The sequence below is a fragment of the Haliotis asinina genome, chromosome 11, assembly GCF_037392515.1.
Source record: "Haliotis asinina isolate JCU_RB_2024 chromosome 11, JCU_Hal_asi_v2, whole genome shotgun sequence".
Lineage (NCBI taxonomy): Eukaryota > Metazoa > Mollusca > Gastropoda > Lepetellida > Haliotidae > Haliotis > Haliotis asinina.
The window spans coordinates 16,006,617-16,034,070 of record NC_090290.1 but is presented as its reverse complement, the minus strand read 5'-3'; the positions used below and the strand labels follow the sequence as shown (position 1 = coordinate 16,034,070).

Below are 27,454 nucleotides of genomic sequence, written 5' to 3'. Positions count from 1 at the left end.
TTTGAAAAACATCAAGAGAGTGGCTGCATTTACCTTTCAAAATTCACTTCAAGTTGTATTTCGTTTATTTCGACATGCATTTCCGTGACATTTCCACACCCAACAGATGATTTCTTAGTTTGAAAAAGTATAGCGTTAGGGAGAATATGTCAGCGCTTTGACATGCTTATGTCTGACATTGTGTACATTTCCGCCCTAAATTCTGTTTCAGTTTTGAAAGTAGTGTTGGCACGAAATAGACCTAGCATCCATGTGTATTGTCACTTGTGTGGTGACTCAGGCTTTGTGTTAATGATAATGCAGGTTGAGACATCAGGTTCCGTCCGGGCTGACATCAGCATTCAGTATGTTATGTATGGAAGCCCCCACCGCCACCACTCCCCCATGTTCACCGTGGTGACTATCATAATCTCAGACCCGTGAAGGTCCCGGGGTGGAAAAGGCCTTCAGCAGCCCATGCTTGCCATAAAGGCGACTATGCTTGTCGGAAGAGGCGACTAACGGGATCGGGTGGTCAGGATCGCTGACTTTGTTGACACATGTCATCGGTTCCCAATTGCGCAGATCGATGCTCATGTTGTTGGTCACTGGATTGTCTGGAAACTAGATTATTTACAGACCACCCCCATATAGCTGGAATATTGCTGAGTGCGGCGTGAAACTAAACTCACTCACTAAAATCATCATGCCATCTTTTGTATTCCGATATCAGTGTCTGTATCAGGTATAATAAATCGTTGGGAGAGGTGTGGGACCGGTGACTGATGTCGTTATAAACAGGATGTCAATTATATCACGAGGCGAGGTTCTTGGAGCCTTTTCTAAACAGCCTGTCCATTTCTGGTGTCCACAACTCTGATATTTCTAAAACGGCGTAAAATACAACTCGCTAATTCTACTGCACATGAAATGAAACACCGAAAGCAAGAATGGTTGGTCTACGTTAAGGTGCGCTCATCTCTGCACATGCATTTGTTTCACTCTTTTAGCTAGTGCACCTGCCCCTTGTAATACTAACCAATAATAATAAACTATGATCGTTTGTTAATCAACTTTTATCCAAAGTTAAAATACAATTCCGAGATTAAAATTTTCAATGGGCAACATAAAATTATGTTGATTCCCAAGTTACTTTTTCATTATTTGGTTTGCTTTTTGGTGTTAAGTGAAATTCACTGGTTCGTTTTCATTGCAAACAGACTATATCTCTCATGGAGCCATCGGGATTCGCTGACGCAAGCGAGATCGATCAGTTGACCGATTATTCTGTCAGCCCTAGCACTTTCTTTTGTAAGTGAGTTTACATACATACAGAAAAGAGTGCCTTCTATCTTCAGCAATGTAGGTGTCACATTCAGAATTTCTGTTGTGCATGTAATGAGATATCAACAATAGTGACATAAATAATGCAAGAGTTGCCGGTCGACTGTTGGCCTAAATATCGATGGAGTCCTATAATTGTCGTGTAGTGTACAGATGTGGTTATTTACTGTATAGTACATCTGTTCCATGTCGGCGATATCACTGGCCTGTGGCTAAAATCATGACAGGGCACTCTGCCCAGTCACCGTATTTCATCAACTGATTCAGTTTCACTTGAATGACGCCTTGTGTGTGGTAGTAGTAATAGTAGTAGTTGCAAAGTAGTAGTAGTAGTTGTTGTCGTTGTTATACCTGTGGCAGTTTTGATAATAGTTGCTGTTGTAGCCGTTGTTGATGTAGTAGCTAAAAATGTAGTAGTAGTTGTGGTGGTGGCTGTTGTAACTGTAGTAGTTTCGTAGTTTTGGTAGCATTAGCAGTTGTTGCTGTAGTAGTACTAGTACATGTAGTAGTAGTAGTAGTAGTAGTTGTTGTTGTTGTTGTAATAGTAGCGTTTACTGTAGTAGTAGTAGTAGTAGTAGTAGTAGTAGTAGTAGTAGTAGTAGTAGTAGTAGTAGTAGTAGTAGTAGTAGTAGTAGTAGTAGTTGAGAGACGTAGAAGCACGCCCATGTTGCTGTAGCAGTAGTAGCTGCAATGACGACGAAGCAAGTAGTACTAACAGCGGCCGAAGGAGACGCAACCTTGCCGCACCCCTCGCTCATAAAGGTTATAACCTGCTCCACTGAATCCATCTGTACACGCTGACACAGTGATCACTCGTTCTTTGTACTCTTTCCCATCTATAGTGTATGGAAAGAACAAGGTACTGTCAGTTTGTCAAAAGCATCATCGTTACAACTAAATGATGTGAAAGGCAACCAAGCCCGTGGAGAAAGAACAGTGTTTAAGCTTTATCGTGCTCCCGGGAGAAACGTGCGGCTGTCATCATGGGCAAGTATAGCTAATAATTTCCTTCCATTTGTCGTCAATGGCTTGTATCTCTACGCTTCAGCTCACCTTGTCTAGACACTGACGATCATCTATGTGTAATTATAGGCGATAGCATCTGTTGGAATGAACAAGATATAGGTGAACTTTGTGGTTTATGGGAGCGGAAAAGTGAGAGTTTGGGCATTTTGTTGAGAAAGGCGAAGACTTGGTTTTTGTGGAGGTGGTTAATGGCTAAATATGTGTAAACTATGAATTGGATGTGATGAACTGTGGTCATAATGTGGTCATATTAGTAGTTCTAATATTGTCATAAGATGCATCGAAGGATTGAAACAACTGAGAGTGTATCATTGGGTTTAAGGTATTCACAGTACCCTTAAAATATCCAACGATTATAACTCCATTTTATTACTAGTGAGTGGATATAGTTTTACGCCGTTCATTGGCAGTATTTCCAGCAACATCACGACTGGGGACGCCCGGAATGCTCTTCTCACTTTGAATCAATGTGTGACAAGCAAACTTGGTTACCCCATAAATACGTATCAGAAGAAAATGGAGTAAAATGCAACGGGTAACACAGATTCAAATCCCTTTGCCATAGGCAACTGATGTACATAAACCGAGCAAATACTTTCACTTCTAGCAGTGATGTGATATTAAACCACGTACTTATATCTCAGATCTATTCCAAATTAAAGCAAATGAAAAAAATTAAATTGTGTCTCGAATTTCAAATTAAATCTAGCAAATATTTTTACATTTTAGCTCCAATTTTGAATTTTACAAGTTTCACACATAGCTGTAAGGTAAAGCGTTAAATGATATTTCGGTCGTTGCATTTATTTTAGCCTTGGGGCAAGGCTAGGTTGTGCCTACAGGATGACCTCAAATGAGGAACAGACCTTGATGAAATGCCCCCTTTGACGTGGGATTTGATCCACAGGAGAATTGCATTATTTGAAATGACAACACAAAGCCTGTGTTCAGACTGTTCAGAGAATTGCGGGGTGTATTCGGTTTTCCTGTAAGGATTTCTCTTTCTATTCTAGAAGATTTAGATCGGACCACATAGAGGAAATAATATATTCTTTCTTAACAGTATATACTTTCTCCTCGAATGTTGAGTGGTAACCAGTGGTGACAGATAATAGAATAATTTCCTTGCCATAATTATATCCACCCCGCTGAGCTGATGAAGAAACCTGAAACGGGCATTCTGAACTGTAAAATACGCTTTATTACAATTGCACGATGACCGGGAACCCATCAAGAGACAACGCACTTTACTACAGTTATGTTTTATGCGAACAGAGTTGAAAGCTTAAATCACAAGGAGTTTTCTGTTGGCTTTTCATGGATCTGTGCTAATGATTTATTAAAATGTAGTTCACAAGCAAAATTTCAAATTGGGAGTATTTCAAAGTAAAATTCAATCATTGAACAAAAGGCACGTCTGTTTGTCCTCGTAACCATGTGATTTTTACTGACACGGAGGCTCGCTGGGTGCTTACAAATGAAAGTAATATGGTAGGGCACGTTTCATCAGTACAATGTATACTGTGTTAAGCTTACGTCCACTAGGCATTTTTATATACTGAAATTACACAACTAATGTCGAAGGAAGGATCACTCACTCACTATTTGAACCCGACATAAACTCCACCCGGCATGATCTGATGACAAATACTCAAGCGTGGAATGGCGGTGTAGAGGCAGGTTGAGCCTGTTCTGTTGAGTCTACACGAGATAATCTTAAGTACATACAAGTCGTTGACGAGCACCTGACCGAAATCTCAAACACCCCACATAGATTGTTATCCACCTTTTCCTTCATTATGACACGGATGTCGGATTTGGATGAAGTTCACCCCTTGCGGTGCTCAGATTTGGGCGTTGCCTGACCCTTGTATTCTCGGAATTATACCAGTGTCTCATTATGCCTTCGTTTGCTAGTGTGTATGGACAAGTGTTAGGTGACACGGGGATAAGGCAGGGTACCTTATGATGGTGGTCATCAAGTGGGCGTTATGGTAAATGTAGGGAATGAATGACTCATGGCGCTATTTATTCTCACCTTTTGTCCAGCATTGTGACATGTTTCACACATTTTACCCATGTGGGAATCGAACACGGACATTCGGCATCACAGACGAGTGGGTGCGTTAAAAGTGAAAGCTAAACTGCCAAACAAAACGGGGATCGTGACGCTGGAACATGGCAAAATCAATTTGCTTGAGCTTCACAGATACAATACAGATACTGTGCAGAAAAATAAAACAGTTGCATTTTCAAAATTGTCCAAGTGAGGCCGACCTCTTTTGGGACACCCCTCGTAGATCCCGTGGCGAGTAGTCGCAATGTTTCCGACCCAGACTCACCGACACCTGAAAAACGATAATCACATCGTGACGATACCTATTTCAACATTTCCCAAGGGAATGGGTCAGAATAGTTCACTTGACACATAAATATTTGCACCAGCCCAAAGCTGAGTTATATAAAAATACGCGAGTGACAGATATTTATGCAGCACCCATTGTACAGCCATTTTGGTGTTCGGTAGTGGAGTTCTTTGTCGTCACTGAATTGTGAAGACCCCTGGCCCTGCGAATAGGGACATTCCGATGATACAGCTGTTTATGATATTGTAATGTATTTCATATCCAGCTTTTTCGGTGCGTGTTTTACGATAATCGGAACATTAATGCCACAGAGGCCCGCCGTGATGCATGTCATAGGCTTTCACCAGTTTTAACGAGGACACAGTGGGTGTGGTGCCGACAAACCTAGATTAATAGCCAGCAAATACAGGATTTAAGCCTGCTATCACATGCAGGTTCGAAGTGCCTATGCTACTACGCTGAACCTAGACACATAGAGAAAAATCTAGGATTCGAACCTGCGATCACAGGTTTGAAGTGCCTATGCTACTACGCTAAACCAAGACTCATAGTCAGAGAAAATTTAGGATTCGAACCTGCTATGACAGGTTTGAGGCGCCTGTGTAAATGTGCAAAGCGTCTTTTCACAATGTCATTGTCATGCTCTTCTCAGACGAGTTAGAAAGAAAAATATCCTTCAACCAACAATGTCTCTTCAGCCCACATAATCTATCAAGCACCTTGATATATAGCCGTTGTCATTGTCTTAACAATCGTCCTTTGTTTTCCAGATCTCGAGCTGCTTGTGACGTCACAAGATGGACGGGAAGGACGAGAACAACCACTTGGAGGCCATCAGCCGGGCGATGTACAAGTTCCGGGATTACGTCATCCATGTCATGTCATTCCTCTTGTACAGATTCACGCGCTCTATCATTGTCACGTTCCAGAAATTCACGTGGGCTGTCACGGGCGTGGAGCGAATCCGCCGTGACGCCAAACGAGGACTGCAGTTCAAACAAAGCGCGCATGTGCAGGAGATATTCTGGAAGCGGAAGTTCTTACCTACAACCATTGCGGACCCTAATAACTTTATCGCATTGCATAAAGGGTTCAAGCACCCGAATTATGTTCTCAAGCCTTTCGTTTCTCTGTACTGCATGACAAAAGATGAAGCAGTGTTTGTGGAAACTCCGGAAGGTGTAAACATCTACCGAGACAAAAATTCAAGGACGTTGTACGAGGCACAATTCGAGCATGCAACAAAGATGATAACGATGCCTTTAGCTTCCTTCCATAAAATCGCTTCTGATGTTGGGGACCCCAGAACGAGGGTCGTCTGGCTGTCCAGTACGGATCACTGCGGGTCGTCCCTTCTGGCTCAGGTCTTCTCCCGGGTTCCAGGGATGATGGTCATATCGGAACCAGACGCCATTACGAAACTTGGGTTCCTGTGGAAATACGACATTTTGAAGAAGGGAGAATATGGACAGCTGCTAGCGAGCGCAGTTCGTCTGCTCTGCAAACCAGACGACAGGGCGGGGATGATTTGTGTGAAAACCCGATCATGCGCAACACGCCAGGTCGAAGACATCGTCATGCTGTTCCCCAAGATAAGACAACTCTTCATGTATAGGAACAGTCTCAAGACACTCTTATCATCCCTTAACTTGTTACAAACAGATCCGGCAGCTAAGGCGATGAGATTTGTAATGGACAATGACATTTTATCTACCATATTTCCCTGTTTTAGGTCAATGATGTATAATTACTACGTTAGACTCAATGAGAAGCAGATAGATTCTCTCAAACCATCCAAGATGTCTACCGTCGGTATCTTCACCGCGGCGTGGGCAGCTGCTGTAGCCAGGGTAGTTGAAAACAGGGAGAAGGGTTTCCACATCATGCCCGTCCTTTATGAAGATATCATGAAAGATCCCAGGAGAAGCTGCGCCATTCTGTTTGACCGTCTTGACATTCGCAAGGAAGCATTGTCGTTGGCGCTGGAGGCGTTCAAGGTAGATTCGCAGCGGAGTGCTGTGTATGGTTTAATGAATACGGACACCCGTCGGGCCATCCCACAGGAAAGTAGGATAGAAGCAGACACAATTCTCAAGAAGTATGGTCTTCTCAAATTAGGGGAGAGGTTTGAGATCCCTGGTTTGATCAAGTTGGATTGATGGCAATTAATTGTAAAATTGCGGATCTATTCTTCATGCAGTGATTCCAAACGCTCAAAGCACGTCTTTGTCCTTTAGACAATATCCCAACATCTGTCGGCAGCTTGAACATCTTGGACAAAGCGGACGCCCACCCTGATCCATGTTAAAAAATCAAAAGCATCATCATGAAAATGTTACAGAATCAAACCACCTCGAACTGTGCCACTTCATTTAACTACCGAGATGAACTCTCGCTTGACAAAGTCTTTCTAATCATAACTGCGTTTGTAAAACATCAGGAACAGGCATCATGAAATGTTAAGCGTTATAACAATTAGAATTTGAAGAAGGATTAAATTTTGGAATATCTACAGATCACCTTTACCAAGTTATTCATCTTGAATCTAACCAATTGATCCGCTTTGCCACTCAAAGTAGGTAGCGGAATAAACCTAGCGACAGACGTTAAAGATGAAGACCAAGAACAATGGACAGCGCTATCAGAAATGTCCCACATGCTTCCGGTTTCTTGTCCAAACCCATTAGATATCATAAATGATCCTTAGATATTGGAATCGACATAATACATCATCTACCACTTGACAGCGAGGGAGCTTGACTTGATTTGCCTAGTCAGCTAAATGATGTTGAGTGTCCCTTCAATCCATGTCCATGTGTCGCTTGTTGTTTGTGTCAGTAGGATTGCGATGTGATGCACGTAGTTGTCATGCAAATTATGGAACAGTGTATGGAGACGTTTAGAAAATATGTCGGAAGGTGAAGATGTCTTAGAAGAATCTAGTCCCCACATTGAATGGTATTCCCAAATCTATCGGGCGGTCACGTTCAGATACTTGGTTGTCCATTGGTCTCTGTTGCATGCTTATAATATCAATCACTTGCCTTGTCTGTTTAGGATATACTAAAGGCTTTCGTTATTTTACTGGGATATATCATTCATGCAAAGGTGACTTTAGAAGTCACATTTGGAGCTTCTTGGTTTAGTTTAGTGGATTATTCATTAGGAAACAACGCGAGATATACATCACAGCCCCAGACACCATTAAATAGGTTCCATGTATTATGAAGGAATATCAAGATGGATTCGACCTCTGTTTGACGAGAAAACGCTTTAACTACTATGCCCCCAGGCGCACGGAAATAAATGACAGATGGCATTCTGTCGGTGGAAAGATTCAGAGTTGTAATTCCAGTGAAGTGTTGACTTTCAAGATGGATTGTAATCACTGTAGTCAAAGTGTTGGTCACGCCGAAAGCGTTGGTTCTATCTTCAGCTTGGATACAACGTGAAGTTCATTTCTGGTGTCTCAGTCGTGATATTGCTAGCATGTTGCTGAAAGCGCACGCAACTGATCAATCTATCTTCAAACGCCTCGTCAAGCTGCCTCAAAACTGACGCTGACCGGAAGTAGTGTGTGCGAAAATAATGTGTTGTTAGCAGGCCGGTCTCTCGTCATGCGAAAGCTCAGACAGTTAATTTGTAACATAATCATATTTGGTGTGACACTCTCTCGGTAAATCACAAAGCAGTGTGCAATTACGCTTGGTCTTTTCATGTACAAATTCAACAAAGGAGACACGTCGTTATCATCCAAAACTGTGTTCCACGGAAGATATCGCTTGTGCGAGATCCAACGATATCACAGTAGCTTTTGCACAATGCCCTGACCATGCTATGGAGTCTTGAATTTGATGACATCAGAATGCTATGACATCGTTGCACTGCAAATCTAATGCCGGTGCTGTGTACAGATATTTGTACATTTCTCATTTAAAACTAATGAAGACTGATTTTGGATGATAAACAGAATCTCACCCTCGTGTCTACTGATATCAATTATATCAACATTCGTTGATAAAGGTAAAAACATCCTCGGCAAGCCTCGGATATTTGTTACTATATCAACTTGTGTTGATATATTTGATATCAGTAGACACATGGGTGAGATTGAAACGGTCACATATGAGCCTGCATCTCTTTTTGATGACATGATATATATAGTTCACATAAACGTACATGTTCCAAAGTCAGCATTCTGACAAGGTCTAGTTGTCCGTCACTTTATGTGTGACGGGGTTTGCTTAAACCATAGTCACATCCACCACCCCAACTAGTCATCGGTGCCAGTCGTTCCATAACGGATCCACAATGGTTAATCAACACCCGTGAACCCTCATAATTCTTTCATTAATGCCCTTCCATAATGTTTATAATGAAACTAAGCCTCTATGTTGATCATGAATAAACCAGGGCTCAGATTTTCGAAGCTCTCTTAGCTTGAAGACAACCGTAAGTGCCATACATTAACCTTAATTTAAGACTAATCTAGGACCCAGACCATTACCGTTCCATCTCTTTCTTATGCAACACTATTTATTATTGTAGACTACATCCTTATATTTATGCTGGGTCTCGTCATTTAACTACAATGAACTACAATGAGCCTAGGAGGCCCAGTTGTAATTTGGAACTGTTATTCGCTATACAGAATTACGTCCCTTTGAAACGCCAGAGACCTGTGACTGTTTTTTCGAATCACCGTTCGCCCTGGCCTTGTTTCTAGGTCTTTCACACCATACGACGCGGGTGAGGTTCATTACTGCATTACTTCGGGTTTCACTCCCACGTTAAGCAGACCACGTAATAAAACTGGAATTTAACGTGGCGTCAAGTCAAACTAACTCACTTTATGGAAACGTTTTAGGGTCTCATATGTTCTCATATATGTATTTACATGGAAGTAGCATCTAGTATAAAATTAAGTATCTATACAAGTGTCGTCTATGTAGATGATACTTATTTTTTTAGGCTAGCATCATTGACGTAGATATAAGTATCTTGTACACAGAAGTAAACTTTAAGTATCTTCTATGTGGGTACAAGTGTCGTCTATGTAGATGATACTTATTTTTTTAGGCTAGCATCATTGACGTAGATATAAGTATCTTGTACACAGAAGTAAACTTTAAGTATCTCCTATGTGGGTACAAGTGTCGTCTATGTAGATGGAAATATCATTGACGTAGATATAAGTATCTTGTACACAGAAGTAAACTTTAAGTATCTTCTATGTGGGTACAAGTGTCGTCTATGTAGATGCTAGTGTCACTGACGTAGATATAAGTATCTTGTACACAGAAGTAAACTTTAAGTATCTTCTATGTGGGTACAAGTGTCGTCTATGTAGATGGAAGTATCATTGACGTAGATATAAGTATCTTGTACACAGAAGTAAACTTTAAGTATCTTCTATGTGGGTACAAGTGTCGTCTATGTAGATGCTAGTGTCACTGACGTAGATATAAGTATTTTGTACACAGAGGTAAACTTTAAGTATCTCCTATGTGGGTACAAGTGTCGTCTATGTCGATGGAAGTATCATTGACGTAGACATAAGTATCTTGTACACAGAAGTAAACTTTAAGTATCTCCTATGTGGGTACAAGTGTCGTCTATGTAGATGCTAGTGTCACTGACGTAGATATAAGGCTGCATAAAAGATTAAACGTTTCTCGGGCACATTTTTTTTCAAAAGTGAAGAGGGCGGTAGTACTTTATTTTTAATTTTTGATAGAAAAAAAAGTGACGAGGGAGGTACACATTTTTTCTCTCATCAATACAGCTTGGGAGGTTTAGCACGTGTTAATGGGTTGTAGATTCACACTCATTCTTACAGACACTCATTCTTGCAGTGGACAAATGGATGATCGGGACGGGGCCAAGTCAAATCATTTTTTCAAATGGCAATAAAAATTGTTACGCGCACAAATAACAGTGATCACTGATGTCCAAGAAACTTATCACTTTTTTATCTAGCCTTAGTATCTTCAACATAGACGTAAAGTATCTTCTACTTAAATGTTAAAAGCGTTTTAACACTGTGGCACTAATACATTTCCATACGTTTCAAACAAAATATATAAAGCATTTTCTACCGTCATTTCCCTTTGTCTGAACGTTACAAACATGTGGCTAACATCCGTACGAAATATCTTGGTCACGTTTATGCAAGCATAATTATATGCATGTGGCGTATGAAGAATGTGTGTCTCGTAGTCTATTATCGTAGCTGTACGTTAATTACATCATTTATAACCATAATTAGCGACATTCTGAAGCCTGGTATCACACGATTCCTAATTGCGTTTTATTCTCGTGTAATTGTGTCTAATTGTGTTACATGTGTCATCAGATATATTGCATCACTTGTGTCTGTGATTGTTGGTTGTTGTTGCTTTTAAAATGAAATGACCGTGCTGACATGTTATTTTGTAACATATGTTTGATATAAAACTGACGTTGTAAACGATGTATCGGGCTGTGTGTTGTTTCCGGAATCGTCAATGAATTTACATTAATTTTAAAGAGTATATGATTTAATAAGTTTACATTGTTTTAAAACAGAAACAATTTCATTTAAATGATTTTCTGTTTTGTCATGTTGAACCATAAACGCTAATTTCGATAACCGTGTGAGTTCTGTTGTGTGCAGAAACTCTCAGAAATGAACTAGTAAAATTCTTTTCGCTATTTAAGTGTCATTATGAACTGGACGGGGATGTATGCTGCAATCAGTCATGAAAGCGTGATTTAATGGGATTCAGATAGAGGAAATGTGGGTTACACAACACTCAGGAATGCTTTTCTTGTTGATGACCTTTTACCCCAGATCCAAATATCGATCAATGTGCCATAGGCTTTGTGAAATGAAACAATCACTTAAATTTAGAATTGAGTAAATATTGTCATACTGACAGTGAGTGAATAGTTTTACGCCACTTTTAGCAATATTCCAGCAATATTCCAGCAATATGACAGCGGGGAACACCAGTAAATGGGCTTCACACATAGTACCCATGTCGGGAATGAAACCCGAGACCTCGTCGTGACGAGCAAACGTTTAACCTCTTAACTACCCCTCCTCCGTGTCACGTAGAGAAAAGTGAGACTGTCGGGGTAACGGCGCTTTATAGTATTCCAGTCGCGGCTTTTCAGCGACGTGTCGGAGGAAAAACCTACGTAATGCGTGTCTTTGACTTTTAACATAGGTGAGACATTAGCTCGTAGCTGAGATGGCTTTGCGCAAGTGGCCCCTGATCTCTCGAGTTAAAATCTATAATTCATATTTGTTCAAGTTTCACGATCTTCACTACCTGCGCTGCTGGATCCTCTTCAGTTAAGACTACCCCAGAGAGATAACAGTACGTCTCCATGCAAAGTGCACTGTCGTTACCCCGTTTCATGTAACAGAAGCTTAAAAAATAGAGGTGAAATAGGGTTAATGTTTTTGTTTATTTTGTTTTTGCTGTTGGTAAATGCACTAGGTCATGTGTTATTTTGCTTGGTAGTACAAACAGGCCAAACGAAGTAGGGGCATTCGAAAATATAATTTCTTTGTTTCAGCTATAAAGCGACAGTCTGTCTGGCCCTGTCAATCCAGTGACCAACAGCACTAGCATCGGTCTACGCTATCGGGATACGAGACATGTGTCAACCACGTCAACGAGTTTGACCACCCGATCCCGTTAGTCACCTTCTATGACAAGAAAGGGTTACTGAAGACCAGTTCTAACCAGTATCTTCACGGGTCATGTTTCCTGTGAGTGGAGCTCTAGAAAAGGGAAAGTGGGGTTTAATGTTTTTCTTCGGCTGGTTGGTTGTTGAGTAACGTCACATTTCAGCTTTCCGCTATCTGTTGGCAGTGTGTAAACAATTATATCGGGACCTGGCAATCCAGTGACTGACATAATGAGCATTGATCTGCGCAATGGATACAGCGACATGCGTCAACCAAGTCAGCGAGCCTGACAACTCGATCCCTGTTACATTAAGTATTTGTTGCTGAAGACCAAATCCAACCCGGATCTTCACGGAAGGATGGGGTCGTTTAAGGTCATGTTACAGATTTGTTCACCTACATGTATATAAGAGACGCACATGCACGTCTGTGTGGCTGTTCTTACTAATCTGGTCTGCTAATCCGACTACATGATATACCGACTCCGACCACATGCCCTTGTGTTTAATCCTATTAAAGCAACGGTTGCAGTAGGCATGGCTTAAACAAGTATCATATTTTAACTTCAGCTATGACGAAGTGTCAATCTGCTACTGGTTCCTTGATTTCGTATATTGTTTCAGTATCCACTGCAATCTGTAACACCCTCAGCAAACAACTTGGACCCCGTTTCACAAAGCTGTCTTAGCACTAACGCTGGCGTACCTCTGTACTGTAGCATAGACTTAAGACAGGCGTAGAGCTATAACAGCTTTGGGGCCCTGGTTTCTATCTTCTGATAATTTTTGCTGTTAGTCCAATCCATGTTATGAGATTTATTGAGAATTTATGGACAATTTATGGGGCATTGTTGCGTCACTTTAAATCCTCCGCGTCTCCCAACGTGAAACTGTATTCCCATTTTAATGTGTCTCATGAAGCGGAAAAAATGTCTGTGCATACATGTATGCTACGACTGGAGCAGTAATAAAATTTTCTTCTAAAGAGGACCGCTTTCGATGCTTGACAACTGGCGTGTTAAAAATGCCGACTCTCCCGAGGAACCCCAAAGCGAGAGATAACAGTATACTTTGTTGGGAAAGAAAACTGAACATGTTCCGTCCGTGTCACGTCAATTAAAAAGCATTATACCGCCTCCGTAGTTTTGTGACCGCCTCCATGGCCAAATGGATAGGGCATCTGCCCAGAGAGCAGAGGGTCGGGTTCGATACCGGCAGCGTCACACCTAAACACGACAAATAGTATACTTGTTCCTACCCTGACTTGTGGTCAGGTGAGCGAGTATTGTTTTATGTCGTTATTAGCAATATTCCTGTAATATCACGCTTGAAATGGGCTTCACGCATTGTACCCATGCTGGGAATCGAACCCATGTTCAATGTTCATGAGCAGCGCCACTATCAATGACCCCAATGAGTGAGTGAGTTTAGTTTTACGCCTCGTTTAGCAATATTCCAGCAATATCACTGCGTGGCACACCAGAAACGGGCTTCACACATTGTGGGGAATCGAACCCGGGTTTTCGGCGTGACGAGCGAACTTTGGCATTATGGTATAAACAAGGAGTCACTTCCTCACTTTTGAGAGTAGCGTGTCCTTAAAAACGAAATATCCCTATGCACGCTTCCAGTCCTGTAACCAAGACAGCGCCTTAAATGCTCCCCATGCTCTTTCATGCCTAGACACGGTACACAATGGGAATTCCAGGTGACCCGAATCTCATTTTAATTATATTGCAGATCCCAAGCAACACATGCTGTTCATGCGATGCGATATGTCCGGTCCTTGACAGGGTTGAAATCCTGTCAAAGTTTAGTTTAAAGAACGCCTCACTCCATATCTCCCAACACGCAATCTTCGTTCATCTCAGCAACAAGTTCGTTCTAGAAGTACTAAAGTGAGTAGCAACGCTGTTTCTGTAGCGTCACCAACTGTTCGGAACAGCTTCCAACAGGAGATCAGATCCTCTGAAACCTTTGAAATATTCCGAGCGAAATTAAAAACTGATCTGTTCAGTCATTAGCTATCCTCCTCTCTTCTGTATGTAAAACACCATTGCAGTTTATGCTTGATAACAAATAATATAAAAGTATAAAATATTACATTATTATGAAAGTTTCCTTTAAGGATGTTATCTCTGCACATGATATTAATCACTAGCTTGTCTGGTCCCACCCAATGGTTTACAACCCGCCGTCATAATGGTAGAATGTGGCTATTCAAGAGCCAAATACTGACATATACTGAACGACAAAAGAAACGCAACCATGTTTTTGTCAAATGAAACGCTTGTTTTTATGAGATTTCATTTTTTTTCGAAACTTGCGTTTCTTTCGGTAATCAGTATAGCTAATAATTCATTTGTTTTTGTGTCTCTTACAATGGTACAGAAATACTTGTACGTGAATTTGTACGGTGAAAATGCATTGTAAAGGCTACTTTCAGAAGAAGCATTATATGAGTATTTGAACCAAGATGATGACAGGATGATGATCAGATCAAAACCACAAATTGGCCCTGCATGAACACATAACACGTTTTATGCATGCAACTTTCTTTTAGTCTTTCTTGCGAGGTTTCAGATCTAAGTATTGCTCCTTCATCATGTGAATAGTACGTCATGACGATGACTTGGAGATATCCCACTGTGACAGAATGCATAGTTCACACACGACGCTATTGCCCTCTTGACTTTGTCAGTATGTTATCTGTGTACATTGTCCCACCTTGCGGTGTGTAAACATCTTCTGTCTGTATGTATTAAAGCTATGTGCTGACTCAGCATTTCAAAATTCAGGAGTCATACAAGTGTAATTATGCAGCCCTAACGTTCCCTTCAAGTTGTCTAGTCTTTCGGTCAAATCATCCTCTTTCAAACACTAAATGTCCTTGCCGGCCAATGTGCTAAAGGCGAATTATTGCGGAAAGGGCACGTTAAATCTTCAAATCACCATCATCGTCGTCATCATCATCATCATCATCATCGTCGTCGTCGTCGCTGTCGTCACTTGATGAAGCCAAAAGAATAAACTCCGGAACATCGAAATAAGAAGTAAAGAGAAGTTGAAAACTTGGCGTGTATTCAACACCAGACTTTGTAACAGAAATGGAGATGATGATGATGATGATGATTCTTCTTCTTCTTCTAACTCCAATGGGTTCATGTATACTTGAGTTGAAAACAAATTGCAGGTGTATGCAACAAAACAATGCCTGTTGTTTAGATCATGGGTTAAAAAGGCATTGCATTACTTCATCCAGCGGAATTTCTAAAAACAAATAATATCTGTCACCTCTGGGCCATTACAATGCCTTTCATGCAAAAAGAAACCCGAACACTTAAGTTTTATTGCTGTGTAAATCAACTGTTGCATCTAAGTGTCCTTTTCATAACCAACTAGGTCACAGATCTCGAATTTGAAACGTCGGTCTCTGAAAAAAGAAATGATTACATGTGAGTGACATTTAATTGGGTATGTTTTGTAAATAGACCATTGAAAAAGAGTTAGTAAAACAATAGTTGTGTGCTTGTTACATTTATCATCTATGCATTGTGATTTCCTTCTTAAACTGAAATTATTTTCAAAGGACGTTTTGTATTAAATAAATTGAAAAAGATAATTTTATCATTTACCTTTACTCTTAATAACATTATGTACATATTTTTGACAAGTTGCACTGTATGTGATTCTGTTGAAAGATTGTCTGTGTATGTGTGTGTGTGAGTGTGTGCCTGTCTCTGTGTGTCTCTGTCTGTGTGTCTGTGTCTGTGTCTGTGTCTGTGTCTGGGCGTACGTGCGTGTGTAATGTTGTGGCAAATAAATGTGACCCAACACCGCAGTGAGGCCACACAGTTTTGTGAAGAAGGGTGTCCTGTCTCTAAAACCACATGCCTAGTGAAGCGCCTGTAAAATATCCACATGACGAGGAAGTGACTCGCCAATAATATGGCCATCTTCCCCTGAACCACACATACATACAGTTGCATATAATGTGTGATTATGCACGTTCAAAGATTACCTGGAAATATAAGTCAATGACAACTCACTCTTTACCGTTGTCGTGGTAGCTGTCTATACCGTGCATCACCTGCCCGGAAGGTACAACGTAGTCCATGTGTTCGTCGAAGTTGTTGACGTAGGGCGTGAAGTAGCAGGACCCAGTTATGTACTCTGTGATGGGGCATTTGAAAATAATGTTGTTTAATAACGATAAGACGACGATGGTGGTGGTGACGATGGAGGTGATGATGATGATGATGATGATAGTGGTGGCGGTGATGATGATGTGATGAGGATGTGGTAATATGATGATGACAACGACAGTGACGACGACGACGACGATGATGATGATGATCATCATCATCATGACGACGATGATTGTGATGATGATTGTAATAATGTTGATGGACAGGACTTTAATCAATACCATAAAACGACGAGGAGGAGGAGAATGACGACGACGACGATGATGATGATGATGATGATGATGATGATGATGATGGTGGTGGTGGTGGTGGTGGTGGTGGTGGTGGTGGTGGTGGTGGTGGTGTGATTGTGACTGTGATGTTGATTGTGATGAGGATGATGATGATGATGGTGGTGGTGGTGATGATGATGATGGTGGTGATGATGATGATGATGATGATGATGATGGTGGTGGTGGTGGTGGTGGTGGTGATGATGATGATGATGATGATGATGGTGATGATGATGATGATGATGATGATGATGATGATGATGATGATGATGGTGATGATGATGATGATGATGATGGTGGTGGTGGTGGTGATGGTGGTGGTGGTGGTGTGATTGTGACTGTGATGTTGATTGTGATGAGGATGAGGATGATGTCATGGTGATGGTTATGGTGATGATAACGATGATAGCGACGACCTCCACAGTTACCTGCTACCTCGCAGCAGTAGAACTTGAACCGACGGTCTTCGTAGTGGTTGTCATGGATACTACTGATTCCCGCAATGAGGCCATCATTTGCACATTGGAAGGTCAGGGGCTGATCAAATTCATTTTCGTAATCTGTAAAATGAAGAGCATGTTAGCAAACACAGATAACGGTTATTAAATATATACATTCCGCCGATCTACTCCGTGAAGGTTACCTAATCATAGGGAATCGTTGAGAAAATTCATTATTTTTAAATTCAAAGTAACTTATTGACATTGTAAGTCATTTTCACTTTTCTGTAGAGGTTATTTTAAAAAGTGAAATTCCAAAACCACAGAATCTAATGCTATGGCTACTTATGAAACGCTGTACTCCACGCCACAGCGACAGGCTCTGAGTGTATACAACATAAGGGGTATTACTACCCCGGTTAACCCAAGCTGCTTATGAGGCGCTGGAGGGTTAACAGTCATATGACTTATGCCACCTATTTTGGCTGGGTGAACAATCCAATCCCATTAGTCGCCTCTTACGACAAACAACAGTTACTTCATTCTCGAATAATGTCGTTCGGTATATAACGCCTAAACTGGTCATGTAATTTTGCTGATTTTGGTCTCCAGTCCCAAGATAATCTGTGTCTAATGGCTTACCTATTTGTAGTGGCACACGGGTCTATTTTATCTCACCTGTCTTGAATGATTTACCTGACTATTGTAAGTTATCTGTCTACAGTAGCCAGGTGCGTAAACTAGTTTGCATGTAGATCATACAATATATGTCTGTAGTAACTTACACGTCTGTAGCAACTTACCTGTCAATAGTACCTTATCCGTCGACAGTAACTTACCTGTCTACAAGAACTTACCGGTTTATATTAACTTACCAGGTAAGTCACTATGGACAGGTAAGTTACTGTAAACAGGTAATAAATGTCTATGGTAAGTTACCCATCTACAGTAACGTAACTGCCAATAGTTACTCGTCTGCCAACGTCGACGTACCTTTTTAACGTGCCTTTATTGAATTACCTGTTCGAATGACCTACCTGTCCAGTCACACACCGACATATTGACACCGGTTTGGGGTGGTGCTCCACATTTAAAATCCCACACTCGGTCCTCAAAGTGGTTGTCATGGCTACTGATCACGTGGATCAAGGATGTATCAGGGGGGCAGGTAAAGTTGAACTCCTGATCGTACTGGTTGATCCAGGCCGTCACGTGACAGACCAGAACGCAGAGGACAACCTTGAGCAGGGAATATAGTCCATGAGCCAGATTAGATTTGACTACCAAATTGAGGGGCAAACAGTCACTGTGATTTTCATATAGCTTAAGGTATGTAGTTTATGAAATCACGTGATCGACACCGATCGACACATGCCTAGCTCAATGCGTTTTTGGTGGCCATTTTTAAAGATGGCCGACATTTTCTTGAATCCAACCATCTGTCTACACAAACTATGCTACAGCTAAAGCTATAAGCATTAGACATAAATAAATGCGTGGTGAAATATGTTCAGTATTCAATTTCACACATTTTGATATGTAATTTGTGACGGGGGAAATGTATGAAAAAATATGTTATTTTCTGTGGAAAATAATGATCACTGAGAGGAGACCGTAAACAATTTAGATGTCCAAAGTATACATTTGCTTCCAATTGATATTCAGATCTAAATTAAACTAGACTTTGGGTCAGGTTTATGACGCAGGTCCTATTTTTCAATAAATGGCATCTTACCTACAATCACATAATTTCTCTTTATTTTTCCTTTGCTTATTTATTGAATGGCAACATGTGGATCGACATTGCACAGTGCCAAGAACTCCTTTAACATCGACTCAAGAGCGGACCGATGAATTGCAATCTAACTTTTAATCTAATAAACATATAATACCCAATGACACGGTGATTTTGGTCAAAATATCGTACCAACTCTGTGGGTTTTTAGAAGAATTTATGTCCTAAAAATAAAAAAGTTGTTTAGCAAACTACCTTTAAAATTACACAATTCCACTTATGAAGTGAGGAAATGTAACATATGTCATATTTGAGATTACACTGTCGCGGTGGCTGAGCGGGTTAGACGGCTGACTGGTCAGTTGTCTGGCTGTCTTTACTAAGAAATACTAAATCAGTAAAATATTGACACAGTTCACTATTTGTTATGAGGCAGGAGTGGAACGAGAAAAACAGCCAGGTGTGCGAGGAGCACGTGCACAAGTGCCGATAAAGTTAAAAAATTGTTAGTCTGTGCTTCGCCGTCGCCATGCTTTCTCGCACACCTGGCTGTTCCTATTTCACATACTGAGGCAGTGGGGGTAGTCCAATAGTTGAAGCGTTCGTTCGTCACCCGAAGACCGAGTTCGATTCCCCACACGAGTACAATGTGTGAACGCATTTCTGGTGCCCCTGTCATGATATTGCGGGAATATTTTTAAAAGCGGCGTTAAACTCGCTCACTTGTCGGGGACGTCGACATGCACCGCCTTATCGCACTGCTTATGGGCCACAGCATATGTGCAATTTAAAAATCAAAAAAGAACTCTGCACTTGTTTCTGTCACGTTAGAGGTACTTGTAACTGAGTACTTGAGTTGTACTTCAATGTCAGCAATACTTGACATTCGTTACTACCAGCAGTTCGTGAAGCCGTGCCGACACACACGAAAAAAACGCGAGATCAGTAGTGTCACTGTTAGTAATTAATAAATTCATTGTGTCTGGTCAAAACACACATGTGATCAGAGGGCGGAGTATCTATTTAATCATCCTAAAGCCAGCGACATCTAACGTCTTCAAGTTGTGCGCCGCGTCATAAGCATGATCCGCCATCTTGGATTTACGGAGTATGTTAACGTGCATTTACGTGTGTGACCGGGCGTGCGATTCAATACACTTGAATTGATATTATTACCACGAATAAACCAAGTTGTCTGTGAGACGTTAGATGAGGAATAATCATGACTTATCTAACCGGGTGTCTATTCACTGCTGGGTGATTAGAGGCAATTGTGAGCAAACATTCTCGATCAGTCGACGTTTTCAGACGTTACCTAAAACTAATTTGTTAAGCCAACATTTCCACAGTCTGGGTACAGGCGAAGTAAACTTAGTCTCAGTGCTTTTCGTGTCACATTCACCGTGATAGGTTTGGTTGTTGTTTTACGCCGTATTCAGCAATATTCCAGCAATATGGCAGCGATCTGTAAATAATCGAGTCTGGACCAGACAATCCAGTGATCAAACGCATGAGCATCAATCTACGCAACTGGGATAAGATGACATGAGTCAACCAAGACAGTGAGTCTGACCATCCGATCCTCTTACGACAACGTATTACGACAAGCATTTTTTGTTGGAGACTAACTCTACGCCCGACGTTCACAGGTCATCGTACTAAAGACCTGTTATGTCAGACATAGAGAAATTTACTTACCGTTCTCAACAAGTCCATGGTGCTTATATTTCTGCTATCTTGTGTGTAGATAAATGAGGTCCTAAACGCCTAGATTCATTATGTCGAGCTGATAAGAGAGGAAGACAGAGAGTATGCTCCAGGCATTTGAAGGTTGGAAATCTTATCAGTAAATGCACCAAGTCGGATTTACATTTTCGTAGGTGAATCTATTTCGTATTAATTGCATTCTTTCTGTGGGATCGTATACTGTCTACACAACGTATTGGCATTCGCTGAAACAATTTGTTTGTTGTATAAAGTCGCACTGTATAATATTCTAGTTTTAGGATGGGGGGGCGTTGGGGTGGGGTTAAGCGTTCGCTCGTCAAGCCAAAGGCTCGGATTCGATTCCCCACATGAGTACGATATGTGAAGGCCATTTCTTGGGTCACCCACCATGATATATACTGGAATATTGTTAAAAAATAAAAACACGCACATATTCAGTTTCAGGACGGTTGTCTGCAAATAATCACACTACTAATAAAGATGGCGGAGTTTATTATTATGATTATAATATTATAATAAATTAATAATGTATTTATATAGCGTTTTATATCCACAGAAGAGATCCTCAGTGGAGCAGTGACAATATTGGGGGAGGAATTAGTTCACATAGCTTTCACATAAAGGCAGCAGTGAACAGATGAGATTTAAAAGTTTCTTTCGATGACGTGTTCCTGAAGAGAGTTCCGCAGTTGAGGGCTGGCAAAGGAGAAGGGTCGATCAGACAGTTGGTTTGGAGATGCGTTACGTGAGGTGGGTTGAAGATGTCATGGAGACGAGTTGTTTCAGATAGTAAGAACAGTTATCGTTGTAGGGACAGTCATGAGTCAGAATGAGAGTTTTAAAGGAAATTCTTGCGGAGAAAGGGAGCAAGTGTAGAGACTGCAGTACTGGTGTAATATGGTCATGTCGAGGAGTGTGGGTGATATGTCTGTGAGTGGAATTTTGGATTCTTTATAGTTTCTGGATTGATTTTGTGGGGAGGTTGGCATATAGTGCATTACAGTAGTCCAGTTCAGAAGTGACAAGACAGTGCATCAGAGGCTTACAGATGTCAGTATCGAGATAGCAGAGGGTTTTGCTGATATTGCAGATGTTGTAGACGCAGGAGGAGGTGATGCGTGCATCCATGGACATGTTGGAATCGATAATGTCACCAAGATTCCTGGCACTCTCTGATAGTGGGATTTTACTTCCAAAATGCAGAGCTCAATTTCTTGACACTGAGTAAAACATCATCTGATCCAAAGACAATGTAGAGCGGCGTATCATCTGAATATATGTGGAAACCGATGAAATGCTTCTTGATAATGTCACCACTGGGGGAAAATGTATACTGTGAACAGAAAGGGGCCTAGAACTGATCCCTGGCGAACATATCATTCATAACAATGGTGACTTTGGTGATTCTCCAATTTTTACAGATTATGTGCGACCTCGCAAATATGAGGAAATCCACTTGAGGGCAGATCCTAATAATCAGTGCGATATTTAAGTCAATGCAGGAGTATGGTATGATCTAATGTATCGAATGTGCTGGATAGATCGAAGTGCACAAGCGCTGTCACCTTCTTGCGGCCCATATTGACAAGGCTGTCATTGAGGATTCTCGCTAAAGATGTCTCAGTACTATGAGATGTTTTGCAGACTGTCTGGAAGGATTCTGCGAGGGAGTGTGTCGCAAGGCTCACCTTCAGTTTGTCAGCTACCACTTTCCCTACTGTAAACATTTAGATACAAATGAAATGCTGGAAAGTGAACTGAAATTTTTATATTGTTTAATCAATATTTGTCTTTGAATTTGTCAAATGTTCCTTCCTTCGGCATGTTCTGAATAAATTTCCACATTTGTTCGTCCAAGCGTCTTGCCGAGTTCGGATTACGAAGCGTGTCGCAAGCCAGGGCAACACAATTCTCCAACTTACCAATTACATAAAACGACAGAAAATTAAAAAAATAAGTCAAGCAAATACAAATCCACAAAATATTTTATTACAGCACGAGTGTGTAGTGCACGGACAGGTGTTAGAGACCAACTGATGAGTGAGTGAGTGTGTGAGTGAGTGAGTTTTACGCCGCTTTCAGCAATATTCCAGCAATATCACGACGGGGACATAAGAAATGTGCTGACTCATTGTACCCCTGAGGTGAATCGGGTACACGTAAATCAGGTAGATCGATGTCACTGACAATGCTAAAGTCCGAATAAGAGAGAGTTCATTATAAATAAATTATATTAAATTCCATTCTAAATAATAGCCTGGCGGGGTTAAGGTTGAAGGAAAGTGTCAATATGGCCAGCGTAGAGGAGTTTTAAGCAACAACATTGAGTTAATTGTCGTCGAGAATAACTGCAACATTGCTGATGTTGCCTTAAGCAATATTCTCTCCTTCTTCATAACGTGAATTATACACAAACGCTGATCGGGACAAATTCCGTTACAAATACAAAAGGCAACGCCACATGAATGACCAAGTATGGTTTTGCGCCACCTTCAATATTATTTCATAAATCGGGGGACACTAGAAAATGGGCTTCACACATTGTAGCCATGTGGGGAATCAAACCCTTGTTTTCGGTGCGAGAAGAGGAGGTTTTAACCACTAGGCCACCCCACCTCCTGACATCGTCATATGACACGCACATATCAATTGCCTGTCCTACCAGTCTCATGGCTGCGTGTCAGTAATTGAGTCTGAACCAGACAAGCAAGTGATTGATACCATGTACAACATAGCAATATGACGGGTTATGATATATGACAAGCAAGCGAGTGAGCGGGCCCCGATTTCTCGAAACAAACTGAAGTCTGAGTTTTTACTCAATTTGAAAAGGCGCAGGAACATGCATTTTCCAGAGTGAATGGAAATCAGCATCAAACCGCTAAACCGTGTTTAGCCTCGTCAAATTGTCGAACTCAGTCAGAGATTTCAGTGATTACTTCAGTTTGTTTCGATAAATCGGGGCCGGACCTCTCAACGGATGATCAACGATCTGCTTTGAAGTATTGTTGATTATAGGCGAGTGTGTATGGTTTTACGCTGCTTTAGCGGTGAATGAGTGAGTGTGTGTGCTTTCACTTTGAGCATAATTTAATCACATCAAGGACATGATTAACACACAGAAAAAACATAGGGACTCAAATCTGTTTATGCAGCTTGAAGAGCAAGCAATTACACCACTAGCCTACACTCAGCGTCCTTTAGCTTGAAGTATAACTAAACTAACAAAAGTATACACCCTGTGCTGTGGGATATCATTTTGAAATGTGCTTTGATTGCGACTTAAAAAATGGAAAATACTATCAGGGCACAAGGTATATACTTTCTTTTGTACGTCAGTTTAGTTTAACCTTATTTCAGATTATATTTCGTTTCTTTTAGCAGGAACTTGTTTTAATTTTTTCATCTTTTCGGATAATGTCGGAGTGACAAACTCTTCTCTTCCGGTCCATGAAGAACTCCAGGATCCTCTGCACATCAGCCATGACGATCAACCCAATGACAAGGCCCAAGATGGTAGCGCCGGAAGCGCCCATGTATCGCGAGGATGGTCTGACGTCAAACGCACTCGTCAAACGCCGGCGGACAGCGGACAAGTTGGATTTGATGAGAGTGAGGCTCCGGCGATACCTGGCGATCTTCTGCTCCACGCTCAAGTTGATCTTGCCGTTGATTGGCCAGTCGCAATCACACCAGAAGGGGTTGATGGTGTCAATCGCGGTCGTTTCCGGGATGGTCACTTGACTTGATGACAGGAAGCTTGTCTCTGTTGGCGAAGGTGAGATTTCGAGACTGGGCGTTAGACTGGTTCGATCGCTCTCTTGCGACGACAGTTCGATTCTACTGGAGGTCTCTGTGTAAAAAAAGAACAAACGTTTTAGAATTATGTACATCATTTCAAAATACTTTTCTGGTTGTGAGGAAACTGACTGTAAACCAGTTTTCACTTGGTGGCAATCGCAGTCAGTGATCCCTGACCCCTGAAAAGGGAATCAAACCCAAGTCTAGAATTGGGCAAGTCTAGATTGCCACTGCTGTGGTTCTAGGATTCCCGAAATTCTGGAATGTTCTGGAGTGGTTTTGGAAAACATTTATCTGCTTTCTTTGGGTTTCACATACTATTTCTTTCCTTCTGGACTAAATTCCAGTCTTAGTTATTGCTCACTGAATGTTGTTTGGCTCCGCCGTCAATAATATTCCAGCCACACCTGACGTGCCATAAAAACAGACGGTGTCCGGTGACACATTTTGATCTTCATTTACTCTGTGAAGACCCTGGTGAGAACTGGTCAGTAACCCATGCATGTCATAACAAGTGACGAACGGATGGTTAGGCTGGCTTACTTTGTTGACATATGTCATCGTACCCCAACTGCGTAGATTGATGCTCATGCTGTTGACCACTCGTTTGTTCACTTAATTATTTGCAGACCAGCGCAATAGTTGGAATACTGCTGAGTGCACCGTTAAACAAGCAAACCATTTGTCAGGCGACTTCAGCCTGGATGTCATCATGTCAGAATGTATGACAGATCATTCTATGTTACTTATTAAGCAACGCGGGACGGTGGAGTGACCGAGTGGTCAAGGCGGTCGCTCACCACGCCAAAGACAAGGTTGAATCCCTCACATGGGCACAATGTGAGAAGTCCATTCTTGGTCTCCCCTGTCTTGATAGTGCTGGAATATTGCTAAAATGTTCTACCAATACATTCACTCACACACTACAGCAAAGCATTGACTAAGTCTGCATGGCTGCATAAAAGTTTGATTTGGTCTGAAATCTGGATACAGTTATTGTCAGCTAAATAATAAGAGGGATCAGCTTAGATTGTTGTTCGTTATGTGAATCACTGTATTGTCTGTTCCTATTCTATATAGACTACCGTTGTATGACAGGAATTAACAAACCAATCACATGACCGGCAACAAGCGCTAAGTGGCTAAAGCTCTTGCTCAGTATAGAACATCCGGGTTCAATTCCCCATACGCGGGAAGCCCATTGTTGCTATTGCCAGTTGTGAATATGTGTGGGATATATGACCCGCAGAAAGAGGGCCTACTTTTCAATAATGCCCACGGGTCAAGTTATATCCATCTTATAAACCGATCGAAGATATACTTTAGATATAATTTCAATATTTGGTATTCACTGACGAAATTAACTGGGATGAGACTGGCAGCCGACGCCTCGCCCTGCACGCGCTACCCGTGCCCTGTACGTGCGCTACCCGCACTGCCCGTCCTGCGAGAAACACACAGTTCATAACGAGAAACAACCTCATTCTTCACAGCGATCCTTCAGAGTCTAGTGTACAAAACCGCCAAGCTAGAAAGCGAAGGTCTGCAGGTTCGAAACACGATGGCGGTACCCATGTTGTAAACTGTCATTAAAGTCATATTTTACGATCATATTCATATCCAAGTCGTATTAATCTTCAAGTGTGTTAATATTTCAACATTGTTAAGATAATGGCCGGTGCAGAGGGACATTATTTAGATAGCTGCAGAGATTGCATCAGATTTGAGGGAAATTGCAAGAAAGATTGTCCCCTAAGAACAATACAGTGACGTCAGTGTTGGTTTAAAAGACTGAATAGTGAAAGTGCAGCATTATACTCATTCTATATTATATGGATCGGAAGTGAGTGAATTTCACCGTTTCGATTGGAGAGTTTGCGTCTTATGGCTTGCGAGAAGTTTTCATGTGTCGGACCCGCTACTCCATATTGTATAGTTTACGTTGAATTGTTGAAATGCATATTAATTCATAAATACGATGCCTTAAATACTGGTTTAAGATTCTGATAATGCATGAAAGTCGTCAACCAAAAATATCGTAAAATATGATGGTTCGTCTAGATAAAATGGGTAAAATATCTTGGACATCACATATTAGAAATCTTCTGTTTTCTCATGGGTATGGTCTGGTATGGATAAGCCTGGGTGTTGGGGATGCGTTTATGTTCTCAAAAGAATTTCGTGATCGAGCGGTAAATATGTTTTATCGGGAATGGAATTTCACTCTAGAAAGTAGCTCTCGTTATGAATCATATAGAACCTTTAAAACTCTAATACAGCCTGAATTGTATTTATCCAAACTAACTTTTAACTGTAATAGAAACATATTTGCCAAATACAGGATAGGTCTGTTGGATTTAACATTAAATAGAGCCAGAAAACTGTCTATCCCAAAATCTGAAAGATCTTGTCCTTTATGCAATTCCTCAGTTGAAAATGAAGTACATTTTACTCTTGACTGTCCATTTTATGAAGATTTACGTTACAAGTCTATTGTCTATTCCAGTATATATCTATCGAAACCACCACTGACAGCTTTTACTACTGTATTAACAACTAATAATGAACCCACCCTTCGTAACCTAGCTGTCTATGTTAAGTACGCATTTATTCGTCGTAAGGAGCACTTACTATTGATCATGTCCTAATGTATATCCCTACAACATGTATCACAACACTGTATGTAACTCTCTTGTATATGAACCGGTGGCCTAAAATACAATAATCGATTGTCTTGTCTTCTCGGAATACAAATTCTGAGAAGTGTCGAATATCAGAAAGTGGATATATTATTACAAGAATATGTTTTGGGGTGGTTAATATCCTGCATCAGGAATAAACATTGTATTCACCGAGCCCTTGCAAACCCCGGACA

The 27,454-nt window shown here is 41.1% G+C and overlaps 2 protein-coding genes across 3 annotated transcripts in view; one reads left to right on the top strand and one right to left on the bottom strand.

Moving 5' to 3' along the window:
* The window catches only part of LOC137256064 (uncharacterized), a 31,732-nt gene extending 20,562 nt beyond the window's left edge, over positions 1 to 11,170 (top strand). For both annotated transcript variants that reach the window (XM_067793748.1, XM_067793749.1), the window contains exon 2: positions 5,486 to 11,170. In XM_067793748.1, the coding sequence (XP_067649849.1) occupies positions 5,513 to 6,874 (1,362 nt within the window). In that variant the 5' untranslated portion in view covers positions 5,486 to 5,512 and the 3' untranslated portion in view covers positions 6,875 to 11,170. The remainder of the gene's footprint in view (positions 1 to 5,485) is intronic.
* Positions 11,171 to 15,730: 4,560 nt separating this feature from the next.
* Positions 15,731 to 20,898, bottom strand: LOC137256106 (dermatopontin-like). Its single transcript, XM_067793804.1, has 5 exons — positions 20,749 to 20,898; positions 18,353 to 18,554; positions 17,304 to 17,435; positions 16,445 to 16,568; positions 15,731 to 15,828 (listed from the first exon to the last, which is right to left on the bottom strand). Exons 1-5 carry the CDS (start codon positions 20,764 to 20,766, stop codon positions 15,771 to 15,773), a joined length of 534 nt encoding a protein of 177 aa, XP_067649905.1. The 5' UTR covers positions 20,767 to 20,898; the 3' UTR covers positions 15,731 to 15,770.
* Between the last annotated feature and the right edge of the window lie 6,556 nt (positions 20,899 to 27,454).